General features: G+C 35.0%; 4 protein-coding genes across 4 annotated transcripts; 1 reads left to right on the top strand and 3 right to left on the bottom strand.

Moving 5' to 3' along the window:
* Positions 1 to 209: 209 nt before the first annotated feature.
* LOC114538947 (probable phospholipid-transporting ATPase VA) lies at positions 210 to 9,957 on the bottom strand. The gene is given in 21 exon segments (XM_028559785.1): positions 210 to 1,364; positions 1,619 to 1,794; positions 2,007 to 2,111; positions 2,226 to 2,306; positions 2,395 to 2,595; positions 2,723 to 2,980; positions 3,085 to 3,306; positions 3,492 to 3,572; positions 3,790 to 4,020; positions 4,153 to 4,821; positions 4,865 to 4,891; positions 4,979 to 5,031; positions 5,153 to 5,414; positions 5,531 to 5,673; positions 5,936 to 6,067; positions 6,200 to 6,303; positions 6,601 to 6,689; positions 6,904 to 7,105; positions 8,284 to 8,363; positions 8,366 to 8,474; positions 9,364 to 9,957. Coding segments are annotated over 21 exon segments (3,891 nt in total). The 5' UTR covers positions 9,864 to 9,957; the 3' UTR covers positions 210 to 1,198.
* A 2,106-nt stretch (positions 9,958 to 12,063) lies between these two features.
* On the top strand, positions 12,064 to 13,044 carry LOC114538946 (uncharacterized protein CXorf65 homolog). The gene is made up of 5 exons (XM_028559784.1): positions 12,064 to 12,088; positions 12,187 to 12,273; positions 12,381 to 12,500; positions 12,600 to 12,686; positions 12,875 to 13,044. Exons 1-5 carry the CDS (start codon positions 12,064 to 12,066, stop codon positions 13,042 to 13,044), a joined length of 489 nt encoding a protein of 162 aa, XP_028415585.1.
* Positions 13,045 to 13,083: 39 nt separating this feature from the next.
* Positions 13,084 to 15,510, bottom strand: LOC114538942 (transcription factor IIIA-like). The gene is made up of 6 exons (XM_028559779.1): positions 15,451 to 15,510; positions 15,204 to 15,250; positions 14,796 to 14,882; positions 14,588 to 14,680; positions 14,487 to 14,519; positions 13,084 to 14,028 (listed from the first exon to the last, which is right to left on the bottom strand). Exons 1-6 carry the CDS (start codon positions 15,500 to 15,502, stop codon positions 13,546 to 13,548), a joined length of 795 nt encoding a protein of 264 aa, XP_028415580.1. The 5' UTR covers positions 15,503 to 15,510; the 3' UTR covers positions 13,084 to 13,545.
* On the bottom strand, positions 15,504 to 16,931 carry LOC114538945 (transcription factor IIIA-like). The gene is made up of 6 exons (XM_028559783.1): positions 16,728 to 16,931; positions 16,337 to 16,434; positions 15,989 to 16,073; positions 15,778 to 15,866; positions 15,620 to 15,696; positions 15,504 to 15,529 (listed from the first exon to the last, which is right to left on the bottom strand). Exons 1-6 carry the CDS (start codon positions 16,818 to 16,820, stop codon positions 15,504 to 15,506), a joined length of 468 nt encoding a protein of 155 aa, XP_028415584.1. The 5' UTR covers positions 16,821 to 16,931.
* Positions 16,932 to 16,998: the final 67 nt, after the last annotated feature.

Genomic DNA, 16,998 nt, shown 5'->3' with positions numbered 1-16,998 from the left:
CCAGTGAATGTAAAGAATGTGTTTGGAAAGAGGAGATGAGCTTGCTCAGACCGGGATTTTTTCATTATTCCTCTGCCGTTTACCCGAGATGGTTCTTGGGATTAACAAAGAAAGGAGCAATAAAAAAAGGGAAAAGGACAAAAGCCGGTCAACGGTCAACAGAATGGTCAAGAATATAGATTGCCATAAAATGTAACATATTTAGAGAATGTATTTATTCCACTTATATTACAAGTGCATGTGTTTAGTTTGAAAAAATAATTATTGTACATATTATTGTTAAAATTAGTGGATTTGATCCGCTCAAACGGTGACCTAGATTACGTGAAACGCTGTGATTATTCACAAATCTTGTATTTGACATTTCCAATCATAAACTAGTAAGCCAAGAATGGCGGCAAATTATGTATAAATCCGGGGCTATTTTCTTCACGTCAAAATTATAACCTTATAATTTACAACTATACAAGAATATTTTTGCTCACGAAAAGGGACCTTTAGGATTGTTAATTAGTGAAATTTCCTTCTCGATCCAAAGATATTCCTGTTGATGGAGTAAATTATACACCAACTCTAGCCTGCAAACAGGCCCTCAAAGCCAACGATGATGAGAACACTGCACCGGGATAGCAAAAACCCCGTTTACACTACACTAGCTCCATTTATTGGGACGGCACGGCTAAAATGGGTACCCATGCATTTTTATTTTCACAAATTCAAATACCTAATATGCATGCCCATGCCCAGCAAATGGATTGGTTGGACCATAGTTGGACGATGTATTAGGTGTACAAGAATGTCAGGGCTGTATTTCGCCAAACAGGTTCATGCTAGCTTGATTGACTGTAACTGCAAGACCTCCCCCGCGGCCCGCCCCACGAACAATTATGTGCCCATATCATATGAGACAAACAATTCTGCTGTTAGTGAATGGAATATGGATTCATTCATTCAAAGGATGTGAAGAAAATGCTGCAGTAGATTTTAAACGACTGACAGGACCAAAGAGAACATTATCACGTACATTATACTATGATTACAGCAATATTTGTTAGCGATGTCCAGCATAAAATGTGGACGTCACATTAACGAAAAATGGATGTGTCACAATATCTGGTATTTTCACAATTTCTAGAATATATATAATATTTCTAACATAATTTCCGAGCTTATTAGAATTTCCATATGGATTTTGTGCCTATACTTTTATTCCAGACGTCTGGGCATGTATGTTATTTTCAGCGGAAAACTGTCTACTTCTTGATTCGAACGAAATAAGCGAAACTTCAGGACAAGTAGATTCAAGACGAGCCTTCTGAATCTCTGTTGGCGATAATGATTGCTGTAAGGTTCTCACCAGTAATCTACGAGAAAATGTATTGAAGTTATAATAATAAATTGGGTGTCAGTTTTCCAATTTTTCTTCTTGTATAATTCAAGTGCATGAACATTAAAAAGAGTCAGTCAATCTTGCATCCATTCCTAGAAAAAGCGTTGACACTAGTTTCCATTCAGCCATGGCTCTTGCATATGCAGTTCCCTAATAGCTTCCCTTCCCTAATAGTTTTCTGTAGCTCACTGCCCTGGCTTATACACACTTGTTAAAAAAACCACTGACCTTGGCAACATCGATACAAAAGCTGTTAGAATACACAACATCCAAAAATTTGCTGTTCCCATTGTTACTATAGCGACAAAATAATCTGGCAGAACAGGTGAGACGACATTATAGACAATACACCATACGAATGATAACAAAACGCTGAGTCCAAGAATCACAGCATGAATTATTGTCTAAATGAATATACGAAGGACTGGGTCAAAACATTGATTGCGAACGCGCGAAGCGATAGCATGGTTAAACTCATCACTGCTGCTGTATTTTTTGCTGGCCTATTTCATGCGCTTTGATTGGTCAGATCGTCATTAGTTAATCGCATACGATTGGCCAATGTTTGTTGAATGACAATGGTAGCATGGAAGGTCAAAGCAAAAGCATATCATACCCAATAATTTGTCTCAATTGCAATTTGAAGTGAGGCGACAATAACTGCACACTGATGAAGACTTACTCCAACTGTATATAAACCAGCTTGTGTTCCGTAGTAAACCTATGGAAGATGATAACTAGTCTTTCAACTGAAAATCAGAATGCGATAAAACAACTAAATACAATTGAAAAATCCAAACCATGTTATCCGATATTTTTTCTCATTATAACATACCAGAAAGGCTGAAAAGAAGATTACAATACTTTGGAATATAGCATCGGCCATTGTTATCCAAAACATTTTCCTAGAATAAAGCTGTGAAAAGATTACTACATTGTTAGTTGAATAATCATAAATCAACCGAAGTATTATTTTACAGTATTATCCTTCAAGATGATATCACCTCACTTTCTTGACCTTGTCTGTAAAGGTATGGCTTTTTAAGAAGAATTTCACTACAGACATCTTGATCCCAAATTCCCGATATTATTGGAGGTAAAGCAGTAAAGATCAGATTAAAAAAAATTAAGTTCAAATCATTGATTGCGTTTGATCCTGAAAAACCGTTATATAACTGAAACCAAAACAACACCATCACGAACATCTAAAACGCAAAAGAAATCAATGAAACAAATTTATCATAACAGATGGAGCCGATTTGAGCATGCATGCACGGCTGAAAATTAAAATGTTATTCTTAAGTGGAGGTAACGTACGACCATAAAACTTACCATATTTTTATAAAAGAAATATAGTATCAGCTTTGAAATACGATCATAACACCAATGACCATGGACGAGTAATAATCGAACAAGGAAACGAAATCTTCCAATAGCAAAGTCACTAGCTTGAACAGCTTGCATTCCTTCTTGACCACTAATTCCAACTCCAATATCAGCCACTTGAATCATACTAACATCATTAGCTCCATCACCTATAGCTAATGTCATAACACCAAGTTCCTCTCGAACAAGACGTACTACAGAAGCCTGGATATTGATAATGGCACTTCAGATACGGTGTTAGTCTTAAATACGCTAAATTTAACGTATGCTGCAGACTTCATAAGTGGAATCATACTTCAGTCACGTACCTTTTGAACAGGAGCAGCCCGGCAACAAACAACAACTTGACATGATTTAGCTAAAAGAAGGAATTCCAAAGCAAGTGGATACTCCAAAGCATATTGTAGTGTCTGTCCATCTATAATCAACCCATATTTAGTTTGTTTCATTTGTTTTAATTGTTGACTTGCATCATTTGAATCACCATTCATCCTTTCTAGCCACGCTCTGATTTGTTCTGCACACGATTCCTTGAAACAAAACAACAAAAGATGTGACAAATATTTGCGATAAACACTAGGTGACATAATATAGTCCAGAAACATTGGGAATATTAAGTAACATGAAAAAAATAAATAAACGTCTTTAATGGTGAGAATGCGCCTAACACAAGCTGACAGAAGGTTAATTCACTGGGTATTGAAAATGAACCTACTTTTGATGAAGCATTAAGCGTTATTTTATCCATCTCTTGGTCCAGAAGGCGACAGGAGTGTGCAATGTTTACTGCCGTTTCCTAAAAAGTGACCCCAATTATGTTTTTTCAGTCAGACGCCATTTGGATGACAAAAATTAGAAAAATACACAGCGGCAACACAAACTAGATAACGAACGTCCCACGAAAATCAAACTTAGCATTTTTTAAAACCTGCAATGAAATATAAGATCCTACATTCCTATAATTTATTACCCCTATACAATCTTTCAAAAACACTCAAATATTTTCCCTGCACCTGTTTATCGCCAGTGAGAACCCATACTTTCAGTCCGGCCGCACGTAACGTTGCAATTGCTTCCGGAACACCTTCTTGTAATCTATCTTCGATACCGGTTGCTCCAAGTAACTCCATATCAGATTCTACCCGACAATATGAATCTTGTAATAGCTCCTCACGATTGTACAGAGATATTTCTGCTTTCTCGTGTTCTGATAACCAATTATGATAATCCTCATCAGTTAATTCCTAGATGTCGGGAAAATTAAATTAAATTAAGAAAACAACAATAGAGAGAACATGTAATGTTGTTGCATAATGTTTCCTTGTTTAACTTTGAAGGAGTTATCGTACTACACCAAATGTGACCGTGAAAATTACCTTTCTTGCCATACAAAGGGTTCTCAGACCTTCTCTTGCGTAAACATTAAGATGAGTTTCCGTCATTTCAACCAAAGACACATCTTCCGTTTCTGCACTTGCATTTCTTCCATCTAGCGCATCTGCATTATTGCAGTTTTGTAATGTTTTTGACTTACTCTGTTTGGATAACCGAGGTATAACTGCTGTGTCAGCACCTTTACAATACATTATTATCCTATCATCATTCTCACGACGAACGATCACCGACATTCTTTTGCGGACGGAGTCAAATATTAAGACATGAAGAAGATGATACTTCACAATGCCTTCTTCAGGTACTTCAATTGTTATACTATCCGGACCACGTGATATTAATTTATATCCATACATTGTGGCAGATTTTACCAAAGCTGCTTCATCTGGTGATTCAGCTTCGTAAGTTAAAGTCTGTTCTTGCCTGTTATCACCTGATAGATCTTGGTTTGCTTCGAGCCTTCCATTTAAATACATTTTATTTGTTTGACCATCTGCATTTGTTTCACCATCTACATTGACCGTTTCATTTCGATCAGTGGATTTTTCCTTATTGCCTAAAGTGGTAGTGACGTCATTCTGCTGGTTGCCATGCGACGAAACAACAACGGTATTACAAATTGCCAGCAAAGTAAAGAATTCCTTGACAGGTGATGAGATTTGTCAGATAAATGCTTTTTATCTCTTTGGCTACTCATGATCCAGAATTATCGCTAGGAGAGTCCTAAGAGTGAAGATAGCACAAATATTAAGATAAATATATAAGATCTTTAGTAAAACTTGATATTTGAATATATTTAGCATCACTTACTGTCGTATCCTGACCACGGCTTCCCTGAGGTACTGCTTCATCTCTTAGGTTATCTATTTTTTAAAACATTTACATTTACAGTTACAAGTTACACTTACATAAGTAGGCCTGGAAACTATATAAACACAAGGAAGGGGGGAGGGTGGTTACAGTAAAGATAGTTACAGTAGTTACCTTGAGAATATCTGGTTGAATGCGGAAAGTCTTTCCCATTAATCGTACAACGTCTGAACACCATTTTATTCTCTGTTAAAGTTCCAGTCTTATCAGAGAATACGTATTTAATTTGTCCTAAATCTTCATTAATATTTAGCGCACGACATAACGCGGGTTGATCTTTTTCTTCATAATACATTTCCACATCATTCGTGATAAAATAACATTGACCAAGTTTCACAATTTCCACAGACACGTACAAGGATATTGGAATTAACACCTATTGGAATAAATCGATATTTCAATTATCATTGGATTACATTCAACATGCAGTTGTACATTCAGTGATAGATACATGGACAACATTAAAACGTGGTAAAAACGTGGTATTCAGACCTGAAAAATAATGATATAGGTCCAAAATCGTACAAAACCTTCCAATGCAGGTTCTCTCTGAATGACATCTTCATTGTTAAGGTCCAACTCTGGGGTATACTGATGGTCAAATGCCTCTTTATTATGAGTCCAAAATCCACAACCTGAAATAAAGAATAGAATACGAGGGACTTATGATGCGTTTTGGGGATATATTGGGTATATATCATCCACGTTTGACCCAAAGTACTTTCAATTTCCATATCAAGTCACAATTAGGCATTACAACATGGATTAGGCGTTATAACTATCAAACATCAATACAGAATATCCAACAATGCAAGGCAAGGAAAATGGTTTTATGAGTCAACGCCTGCGGCCTGATCCAGCAAAAGATAGTTGATATATATAAAGACAAAAACCTACCTATAGCACAGATCAAACACAGTGATACTAAAATAAATACACAAGATATCACATCCCAGTTAATATCTCTTTCTAATTTGCTGCGTTTGCTTCTTGGGCCACCGTTATTTCGCATCGCTTTTGTGTCATGACCTAATGAAATAGGGTTTGTCATTATACTGCACCATTCATTCATTCCCGTTTTTCATGTTACTCTCTAGCAAAACCTGTCAATTTATATATATGAAAGACTTGTGTTTGAAAGCCATGCATTATTGCGTTTACCTGCATATATTACAATGCCTTCTACATTTTCTGTATTGCGAATAACACATCCTCTTAAAAGAAGATTATTTGTTCCAATTGGTATCTGATTGCCATCAGTGTCTCTAAAAAAAGAAAAATTCTTAATACTTGTACTGTCTATTTAGTTGAATGTTGTGGTGCCCCCTGCAAGATATAGATACAGTGTATATAACAGTCACCGCTGTCTTATGGCAAGAGAATACGATGTCCCATGCACAAGCACGTTCGGTAGGGACAACGATATTCCAGCCAAAAATAATGGACTTGTTTCGTTGAATATTTCCTCTAGCGAAACAATGTTTGAAACAAGTTGTTGTTTAAAGAAAGGATATGAAAATTAGTGAGCCAACTAAACGTGGAATAAGAAATACATTACATACATAAATCCCCGAAATTGATAAATTTTACTATTCGGTTCTTCGCAATGAACAAATGAAGAAAAATCCACAGCCCCATTAGACCCTAAACCCTAAAATATAACAAGATCTTTAACTATACATAAATAATAAATATTATAATGGTAACTGAAACTTGTATGTCCTAGATTTTGCTGGTTAAAAATTCACAATTCCCGTTTATACGATTATTCTTTTGGAACCGACGGGTATAAAAATCTTTGTACGAGTGTGAGGTGGTGTGTACCATAAACTGTAGTTGGAAACTCTCATGAGTCATGAATATACCTGATTAGAATTTCTAACAATTTCTCTTTGTTTCAAATTTGTTTCACCATCAAGGTTAGCTGTCTCTATGTGGCATATATCATTAGGATCGCTCGACTTCAATAATAATACATCAGCAGGAATAATTTCATCATTTGATAACTTTACAACATTGCCAGGAACAATGGATTTCCATTTTGTTTCAACATATTGGTGGGTTGTACTGAAAGAAAGAACAACACTGAAACGGCTTGTTCCTGTAAAATTCTCACTAGGCTTCCATAGAATATGAGAGAACTGTATCTCATTGAAAGAAAGTTATAGTAAACCTCCTGATGGACACCGAGGAAAGAAATTAAATGAGAGAATTACAAAACAAACAACAACGCAACAATGGAAACATTGATTAGAAAGCGTTGAAAGAATATGATGTATAGGAAAAGGGGTATAAAGTAGGAACAAGCTTGAAGTCTGAAGAGGGTAAGCAGGAAGTTTTAGAAAGACATTTTTCTTAATTTAAAAGTAAAGAACTCGTGCCAGTATATTGTTTAAGGTAAGTAGAAAGAAACTCAGTGGTTTCTGATATTTTCACACAACTTCAGATTATTCGAAACACTTAAGAAATACTAGTGTATTTCAGTATTTCTTTATAATGAAATCAGGCAATTTCCTCAGTAATAGAAACAACGGTCCTATAGCTATAGGCAGTTTGAAACGTCCGTTGAACTCATATCGTGTTAATTTTGTTTGCAAACTAACCGCAACTATGCACTAGTGCAAACATCCATTGCAGCAATTATAAACGAACACCAAAAACGCGTAATTACTCGATCATGATTGCAATCGCGGGTTATACTGTTTGTAATAAGGCGGCGTAAAATTAATAATGAACGACCCAAATCTCACACGCGACACGACAACAAGGAGAGATGTTTCTGAACGTTTGACAAGAAAAACTGTCCTTAATTTTGAAACCTGGATGTTTGCAGAATAAAGTACACTTAACTGCACAACAAAATCTCTATTAACCATGAAAAAATAGATCCTTGACTAGAAACAAATTCTTAAGAAACAAATTCTTAGAATTTGAAACAAATAAGAAAGAATCTGCTGATTTTCCACTTAGTCTTCCATGCACCCATGCTAGCCTTTTTCATTAAATGTTTGTAAAAATGAAAACATTTGGGTTGTCTTTCCAAATGTGGTTGGCCCAGATTACACATCAAAATTAAAAATTAAGGAACTTCAAGTTTTGTCTGACAAATTCCTCATTTAATTATATAAAAATATAATATAATAAAAAATTGTTATAATAGTAATACAGTTGATCCATGGTTACTTTATAGCTAATAGTGCTATATATAGGTCAAGACAACCAGCAGAGATATAAAAAATAATTACCAAATTTGATACTGCAAGAAAGTCAAACACATTAAGTTGAGTGCAGTTAAAATCCAGTGCAAAACAAAGAAATTTTCATTTCACTGCTGTGAACGAATAAATTCAATGTTTTAAATATGAGAGGATGTTTCTGAGATAGAAATGAAACACTCCAGTATAACCAGGCCTGCATATGATCCACTAAATCAATTCTGGAATAAAAACAATGTAAGGGAATATTATGAAATTCAATGTAGCCTGCAATAGACTCATTATAATTATAATTAAGCTCAAAGGGTGAAGTCATAAAAGAAGAGAAAGGATTGAAAATTAGTGCATATATATGTGTACGTATTTCCAAACATGTAACCAAATAAACCCTGAAAAATATACTTCATTTTGCATTATCTGATTTGTATCCCAGAGTAGACCATGAGCATGTATACTCTACATGTACAGTAGTTCAACTGTTTCTAGAACCTCTCATACTATGAGGAAGACCACAAGTGCCTTGGCCAGGGCTGTAGCTAGACCGCTTCATTGGGGGGAGGGGGGTGTATATTCATATATTCATGTTTATATACCGTAGGAACAATAGCATACAAAAGAAATCAGTCGGGCATAAAACAAATATATGAACATACACCCCCCCCCCCAATTAAGCTTCTAGCTACAGTCCTGGCCATGGCAGTAGGATTCAAAAAGGTTAAATACAAGAGCTAAGCACTTTGCAGTTAGAATGCAGACAATGCAGTGTCGAATGGTGGTGCCTAATACAAGCAGAAGATGGGCAGGAATGCATACTGCATGTCATCAGAATATATTTTCTTAGGATTATTTTATTAAGATACAATTGAGAGATAAAGGGCAAATATACTCACTTTTACCAGCTAGACTGGTATAAACAGCCTCTAAAAAAGTGCCAGATTACATTACAATGTTATAATGATTATACCAATTACATAAAATTGTATAGCACAATAGTATAATAATGTAACAAAGTATGATGCTTTATTCAGGTGCATTGAAATGTTAAGCAATACTAGCAATTACCTATTGCTAGTTCATGCATTCAGCACAATGGAAATTTGAACAACTCACCTATCAAAGACAAGGCAATGTCTGTTGTTGACCTCATTATCTGACCTTCTTCGCCTGTGATCCTCAAATAAATCCTTTACCAATGTCACAGTGAGAACAAACAACAATGGGATCATAGTTATTTCTTTCGCAAATGCTTTTATTGCCGGAACCCAGTTTAAAATTGCTATTGCTAGAAAGTAGATGTTGGCAAAACGATGAAACTGTTCAAATAAATTCTTTGGTAGAAAATTCCATATTGTGTATTTAGTCGTTTTAACAACGTTTGTCAAATTACGTTTAAGACTGCTCTCGTGTTTAATCTCAAGTTGTTTGGTTAATACTCGAGTTGGAATGACAAGTCTACGACTTGTTGTATCAGATTGAATGGAACCATATCTAGGAATGCTAGAAGGTGGCGTTCCTTCTTCCATACTGTCCGAGTTATCAAAAACCTTCCACGCAAACGGCATAAATCCTTCGTTTTTTGCAACGTCACATTTATTTACTCTAATGTACATTCCTGTCCCATTGCCTCATAAAGGTTTTTGTATGTAAACCATTTGCATTTTAATATATCTTCATAAAGCGGAAAAGATATCTTTTCTGTTTGTTATTCACTTCTAAAATTTCTAATGAAGGGTTATGAAGAGGATCACATTGATTATCGAGGACGATATTGAACAATTGTGAGCATTTAGGTTTTCCGTTGTAGGATCAGGGTAGGATGACAATGGATACTGATCATCCACCGATGACCGACCTCCATATTGGATGAAATTTTTTTGCAGTTTATAGTAAATTGCACATAAAAGTTCTGCTACAATGGGTGGAAAAGAGTTTGGAAACATTGCTAGAGCTAAAAACATCATCACTTATTCTCTGTCCCCATTTGAGCAGCGTGCTTTTGCTGGATTCGTCACCAAAAGTGGCCCAAATGTTGTACGTCGTTTCATGACTTCGTTTGGCTATATCTTACCAGGTCTTATTTCTGGCTTTTTGGTTATTAACTGGGCAAAGAACGAAAACCATCGGCTGAGCAGAAAAGATCCCAAGGAGTTCGAAAACGACGAGTGAAACCAGTGAATATGGACTTGCCAATTTATGATTTGAGAGAGAACTAAAAATATGATAAATTCAAACTACTAGTTACTATAATTATAAACAGTTATTCTGGAGATTTTTGGATGAACTTGACATTACTTTGGATGAACTTAAAAACTTTAATTGATATGAAAATACTGTATTTATGTTTGTATTTGACTTGAAAATTTGAAATCTTCGCTGCTGGTTATCATAATATTGACTGTTCTAAATTTATTTATGTACCATTTCATTATTTTCATATATGCTGTCAAGTTTTGTTAAAATAAAGACAATGTTAGTAATATATTATCTATGTATCATCATTGCTCTTACCACTAAAATGGTTGACCCAGGATAGCCCACCTTTCCATTTTTTTTTTTCAGCTTAACATGGAGTTGGCAATCCTTTTTAAAAATCAGTTCATCAATTTATTACTTTGGGAAAAGCATTTAAAATTTTAAACTTTTACCACGAGTATATGCTCTGATTATATTAATGTGTTGATATATTTTGACAATGGATGAGTAATATCAATATGAAGATGTCAAGGAGTTATTGCAAAATGTTTTACTTGTTGCAAGATACTTTAACTATTGGAATCAGTACACTTTCGGCTGAATCTGCAAATAGATATGAACTAGCATACAAGAGAACCTCTCGGAACTGTCAAAACTGCTGCCCATTGTATGACATCTGATTTTTGCCCTAGAATATTCGGGTGTTTTTCAAATCCCTTAAATTAAAAGTGCACCCGACCCATTGCCTGCCTTACCTGCTGTATGGTGAGAGCTACCACTTCGAAATAATGTTTGAAAAGCGTTTTATTGTAGATTATACATATATTTTATTTCAGATTAATTTAAAAGTTCATATTCAGTGCAACTTATCAAATTAATTTGGGAAATTACGGAACAGTAAGGAACGAGTATATTTGGCGTGCGTGAATACGGTGGCCGAGAGCTGCCATATCGAAATAATGTTTGAAAAGCGTTTTATTGTGGCTTAGAATTATTTTATTTCAGATTAATTTTAAATTTCAAAGTCCTTTTTAGTGCAACTTAAACGCTTTCAAATTAATTTGGGGCACAGGGATTTTGGGGCATACTTCTTCCTTACTGTTCCATAATGTCTCCAAATTAATTTGAAGACGTTTAAGTTGCACTAAAAATGAATTTACAATTTAAAATCAATCTGAAATAAAACATTTCTAATCCACAATAATAAAACGCTTTTCAAACATTATTTCGAAGTGGCAGCTCTCGGCCACCATGCTGCTGATAAAAGACATGAGGGAGACTTTCGGTGACTCATGATTATTTATTACGAATATGACTGCTATTTCTTCGGGGGCACTTATCTAAGCCTTTGAGCGCACGACGGCGAAACGGCGAGTACTAGTATAATTTAATTTTATGGTAAATTTTCGGGTTATATCTATGATTTAAACCCTCTAACCTGAAGGCTCCAAGAAAGACGAATTTGCATATATTGCACGAGTATTGCCGCAGAGGATGCTGGGTAAATTAACTACTCACGTTTCGCTATTTTTCAAGTTTGTTTTTTTGAAACTTTCATTTCTTTCATTTTTCGTTCTTCCGCAATTACCCTTTATTTAAATCTCTCAACAGAATCTAATGTTTATAGTCGTCCTTTTTGGAGGTGGGTGAATTGAATTGGTGGTTGGTGAATTGAATTGGTGGTGGGTGAAAATCATGATTTTTGACTGATTTTAATTTTGATTCATATTTTTATTCGAGATTCCCAACAGGAACTCTTCAACCCAAATTGTAAAAATATATTGCTGATAGAAAACATAAAAAAACGCTGCAACTGCAAAGAAAAAGGTAAATAACGAATAAAAAACTAGATCTTCTCTGTACAGCTGGTAAAATATTCCATGTGAAAAAATTGTAAGCTTTTAATTTACCAATTCGTTATTTCCAATACGTAGACACTATAGATTTAGCAGAAGAAAGTGGTGCCGTGAAAAGCATGAATGAAAGGCCATCAGAGCAGTTCGCTAGTGAATATTTAGAGTATCGGCGAACATATATTTTGGTCGAAGTTAAACGTGAGTGACATTTCAAAATATAGCCATCCGTGTCTAGACCACCACACGTCAGACTAATTACCTCGGGTGGATATTTAATGATGAATTCTTTTTATAAAGGACATCTTGACATAACGACTGGTCACGTTTTCAAGAGTTTTACACCTCTACTGAACGGACTAGACGAAACTAACCCAGACTTCATAGGTAAAGCTTATTTCCCATAATATTGATATTTATACACAAGAATTTCAGTAGTTCATACCGGCCACGATTCAAATGGCTACCGTCTTTTGTATCCTATCATATGAACCCCCTCATTGGCTCACGTCGAACCACTAGTATAGATGAGTAGGTTGTGTTATGTTTTGTTGGATAGTATTTATTTTTTCTAGCGAAAATAGCATCACTGAATCGTGTCGCTGCAAACCGCAGTGCAAAATCTGCTAAACAAAATGTTCAGCAGACACGTCAGGGAAAAGGTGCTTTGAAGACGTCGAAGAACCTAACAACTTCAGTTCCATCAACACGATCCAAGTCAATTATGAATAAGAAGAGACCTTAAACTATTTAAACTTTTTTATGTATACTTATAATTGGAAAGAAACGCTGTTTATGTTAACGTTATGCATTAAGAATTTTTATCAGTACAAGTGACAATCAAGTCGTTTTTATCAGTACAAGTGACAGTCAATTTTTGCTTGTAAAATGTCTCAACTACCACAATATAACAATATCAATTTTTGATAAGATATGAAACATTGGAGTTCAGTAAAGTAAAGGAGGGGTGTCGTTCCCATATGAAATCTTTTACACCCCAGTACAACAAAATTAAAAACACCGTGCAACAGATTAATGTTTTAAAACAATGAGAAATGTCGAGCTTCCTTTTCAAACACGCTGCAGAGACTTGTATTTCGGAAGGTTACCAGTAATATATTTGTCATGTTGAACAACAGTACACAAGTACTTCTGCTTCTTAACATGAAACTGTACATTCCAAGACATGTGCATGTTTCATTGGATGAACTGGTTTCTGGATTATATTCGTTGGGCATAACTTGTGTTATTCCCCATCCTTTATAACACTTTGTAGTCGCTCCATTAAAGTCATTGGTCCATTTTCTGACTTTGATGATAAAGAACCCAGAGAACAAATCGCAGAAGATAGTCCATCGCTTTGGTTTTCAACCTGTGATAAGGTATCCGTAGAAATATCACTGCATTGAGAACTCTGTGTTTCTTTACACAATTCGGACGGTAAGGATTTTGGTACACTTTCTGAACCTGATGATGAAATTTCAGCAGAGCAAGTCGCAGGAGATATTTCTTCAGTTTTGTTTTCAACATGTGATGGGGAGTCCATCGTAATATCACTGCAATGATTACTCTGTGTTTCTTTGCACGAGGCTGATTCCGATGGCGAAGATATATCTTCGTTTGGATCCACATAAGTCACAGGAAGTTCACAAAGCTCGCCCTTGTATTTCGCAAGTTTTGCAGCTAAAGATTTTCTTTTACGTTTTTTCTTCGTCTTTTTAGCTGGAGCCTATACAAAGAATGATGGATGTTAAAAACAGCAAGTTACTGTACACAATACCAGGTGATCTGAACATAATCTGAAGTGCTGGGAAAGGGCTGTGAAGTAATTTCTCGGTTGAAAATTGAAAAACTTATATCTCTTGTCCTTGAAATCTCACTACTTTGGTAGAAAATTTATGACATTGCTATAGTTTTTATAACTTAACATATGCTCAAAATTTCGACTATAGGTTAATATAGAATAATTTCTATTTCGACAACCCCCCACCTAGAAAAATATAAAGAAATCAAGCAAATGCCCTTCGCCTTGAAATTAGTTTGGTTGTTTTCCTTGGATAGTATACCACACAATGCAATTGATATAAACATGATGTAAATTATATTCCGCACATATCCAACAAACTATAATAGGCATGATAGGAAAAACATGTCGCGTGGTCGTGAAGTAGAAAAACAGTGAGTTACCTCATGTGAAGCGATGTGTCTCTTTAAGTTTATCTGCAAAACAGTAAACAATGTTAAAATATTTGTTTAATGCTAAAGGTTAAAATAAAAGGTTGATTTACATTGTAACGAAATGATTTCCCACATCCTTCTACTTCACAGTGAAATCTTAAACCAGCATGTTCAACACGAACATGTTGATTGAGATTGGACCCCTACAAAATAAACATAATTAACAAATACTGTTGAACTATCATTCGAAAAGCAACAAGCTACAACCAATGAAAGTAGATAGAGAACTAGTTTCAGTAGGTTTGGGCAATTACTTACTGTACTATATGTCTTGGAACAGCCTTCATAAGGACAATCATATGTTTTTTTCGGTTCAGGATGAGCCTCTTTGCAATGTTTTTTAAACTGCATAATTATATAAAAAGTTAAATTAACCTTTATTCTAGGCAAACTGACTTCCAACACTCACTCGATGGATATCAATGCAAAAGTGCACCAGGACAGTTTTTCTGCTAAGATATGCCAAAATATTGTAGATCATTACTCTTGAACTACACCCCCCATCAAAATTAACCTTAACCATATAACCAAACCCAGGATATTTGGGTGAGTAATCCAACTCGTTCAAACAACTGAACTACCAGGGATACAGTACACAGTTGCAAGTGCTAAATCCTGACACAACAAACAAGCCAATTTCAGTGGAATAAAACCTCTGTTTATTACCTCTGTTTTGTTCCTGCACACAAGGTCACATGCTGTACAGTGTACTTCTAAAAACAATAAAAAATGACAGTTGAATATTAATTAGTGATTTAGATGGGAATGGTTCAGAAGATCACACCTGAAAATATGCTGCTTTTGTAGAAGTGCAAAACTAACTCACAAACTTTTTTGTGTGCAATACTCAGATTTTTTATGTTTCCATAACTTCATATGGTAAAACCTCCTGTCATACAATATTTCAACTCACTTTTATGTGTTTCACGATGTTTCCTTAATACAGATCGTGACTTGAAAACCATGTCACAGCCCAAAATTGCATTCATACTCTAGAAAACACAAGATCATTGTGACTTTTGCATGTTATAAAAGAAATGTAAAATTAGTTTTGTTTGCATTCAAAGCAAGGGGATGCTCACCTCTTTCATGACTGTACAAATGACGAGCCAAATTTCTTTTTGTTGTGAACACTGATGTACACCCTTCATGAGTACACCTTCAGTAACAGAACAACAGTTAATATCATACAATACAGCATAATAATGCAGAAGAATTTATTTTAAACAAACTTTCATACTTAAGGTATATATCATTATGAATTTCTCTCATATGTTTTTTCAACTTGAATTTCTTATTGAATGCCATCTCACACCCTTCAAATGTGCACTACCATGTAAAAAATATATAAGCAATGTTAAAAAAGTCATTGATATTTTGAAATAATGCAACTCTATCTGTTACACATATAAAATTAATAATAATCTCATGTTTAATTCACACCACAATACCTTGTGTAAAATATGTGTGCTCTGAATATGTCGTTTCATTGTCCTTTCAAATTTGAATTGCTTGGGACATCCCTCTACTGTACAACTGGAAACATAAAAGCATAAGACATTAATTTTTAAGGGATGTTTTAATCAGTTCCTAAGCAAGTTTGAACTTATAGCCTCAAGTGAAAAATATATTCAGGTTTACTTCATGAGTCATAAAGTTACACACAGTAGGTTGATAATGAAATGAGAATAAAAAGTTGCTGGAGTTACTTTGTGTAAAAGTTGTCATGAGAGCTTCAATTTAGAATTTGAGAATTTATAAACTTGCTGAAGTCCAATTTAAACTTATTGCTTGCTTACCTGAGCAGTAAAGTGTTCTTTGAATGGGAATTCATGTGCCTTTGTGCATGTGACTTTGAGTCGAATTTTTTATCACATAGATAACAATCGTAAGGTTTCTATAATATGAAAATCTTATTAGTCATTATTAGTTATCTTATTAGTCATTTCATTGACCAATCAATTCATTGACCGGTCTGACAATTGAATTATTTCAATGTATTAATTTACATTAAAAAATAACAATTATGTTGCATGAAAATGGGGTGTGCGCAAACTTCTATTACAATTCTAACTTAATAGAAGCTAATAGCTAATCTTCGTCGCCGACTCGCCGTCAGGTGAACGTCACTTAAACGACTTTCTACAATACTTTATCGTAGCTTCTTCGCAAATATAAACCCTCACCCACCTCTCCTGTGTGCCTTCGTACATGCTGCTGAAGTAAAGCGTTTTTCTTGAATTCTTTGCCACACGTAGCACACTTATTTGCCACACGAACCATTACGAAACAACAAAATACACAGAAACAAGTTAGAAATGAACCATAATATTTTCAGTTTTTCACTCAATATTAGAGAACTGCGCCGATGAATAATTTTTTATTTCACGTGCGAATGTCGTATCAGTGATGTCGTACTTTAGGATGAGCCCGCATTGCCATGTGCGATACGTCATGTAAG

This window comes from Dendronephthya gigantea, unplaced genomic scaffold (genome assembly GCF_004324835.1).
Source record: "Dendronephthya gigantea isolate DGI-Jeju-01 unplaced genomic scaffold, DenGig_1.0 000191F, whole genome shotgun sequence".
NCBI lineage: Eukaryota > Metazoa > Cnidaria > Anthozoa > Malacalcyonacea > Nephtheidae > Dendronephthya > Dendronephthya gigantea.
Note: the sequence above shows the minus strand (reverse complement) of the source record. Positions and strands in the feature narration are given on the sequence as shown.

What these genes read in the sequence shown, in the direction of transcription:
- LOC114538946 (XM_028559784.1), top strand. Translation starts at nt 12,064, where the DNA reads ATGTTTATAGTCGTCCTTTTTGGAG. An exon ending in CTGCAACTGCAAAGAAAAAG is followed by an intron (nt 12,274 to 12,380) that starts GTAAATAACGAA and finishes TCCAATACGTAG; the next exon opens with ACACTATAGATTTAGCAGAA. An exon ending in TATTTTGGTCGAAGTTAAAC is followed by an intron (nt 12,501 to 12,599) that starts GTGAGTGACATT and finishes CTTTTTATAAAG; the next exon opens with GACATCTTGACATAACGACT.
- LOC114538942 (XM_028559779.1), bottom strand. Translation starts at nt 15,502, where the DNA reads ATGGTTTTCAAGTCACGATCTGTATTAAGGAAACATCGTGAAACACAT. An exon ending in ACATCGTGAAACACATAAAA is followed by an intron (nt 15,251 to 15,450) that starts GTGAGTTGAAAT and finishes TATTGTTTTTAG; the next exon opens with AAGTACACTGTACAGCATGT. An exon ending in GTTCCAAGACATATAGTACA is followed by an intron (nt 14,681 to 14,795) that starts GTAAGTAATTGC and finishes TTTATTTTGTAG; the next exon opens with GGGTCCAATCTCAATCAACA.
- LOC114538945 (XM_028559783.1), bottom strand. Translation starts at nt 16,820, where the DNA reads ATGGTTCGTGTGGCAAATAAGTGTGCTACGTGTGGCAAAGAATTCAAG. An exon ending in TACGAAGGCACACAGGAGAG is followed by an intron (nt 16,435 to 16,727) that starts GTGGGTGAGGGT and finishes TTCATATTATAG; the next exon opens with AAACCTTACGATTGTTATCT. An exon ending in CATAATGATATATACCTTAA is followed by an intron (nt 15,697 to 15,777) that starts GTATGAAAGTTT and finishes CTGTTACTGAAG; the next exon opens with GTGTACTCATGAAGGGTGTA.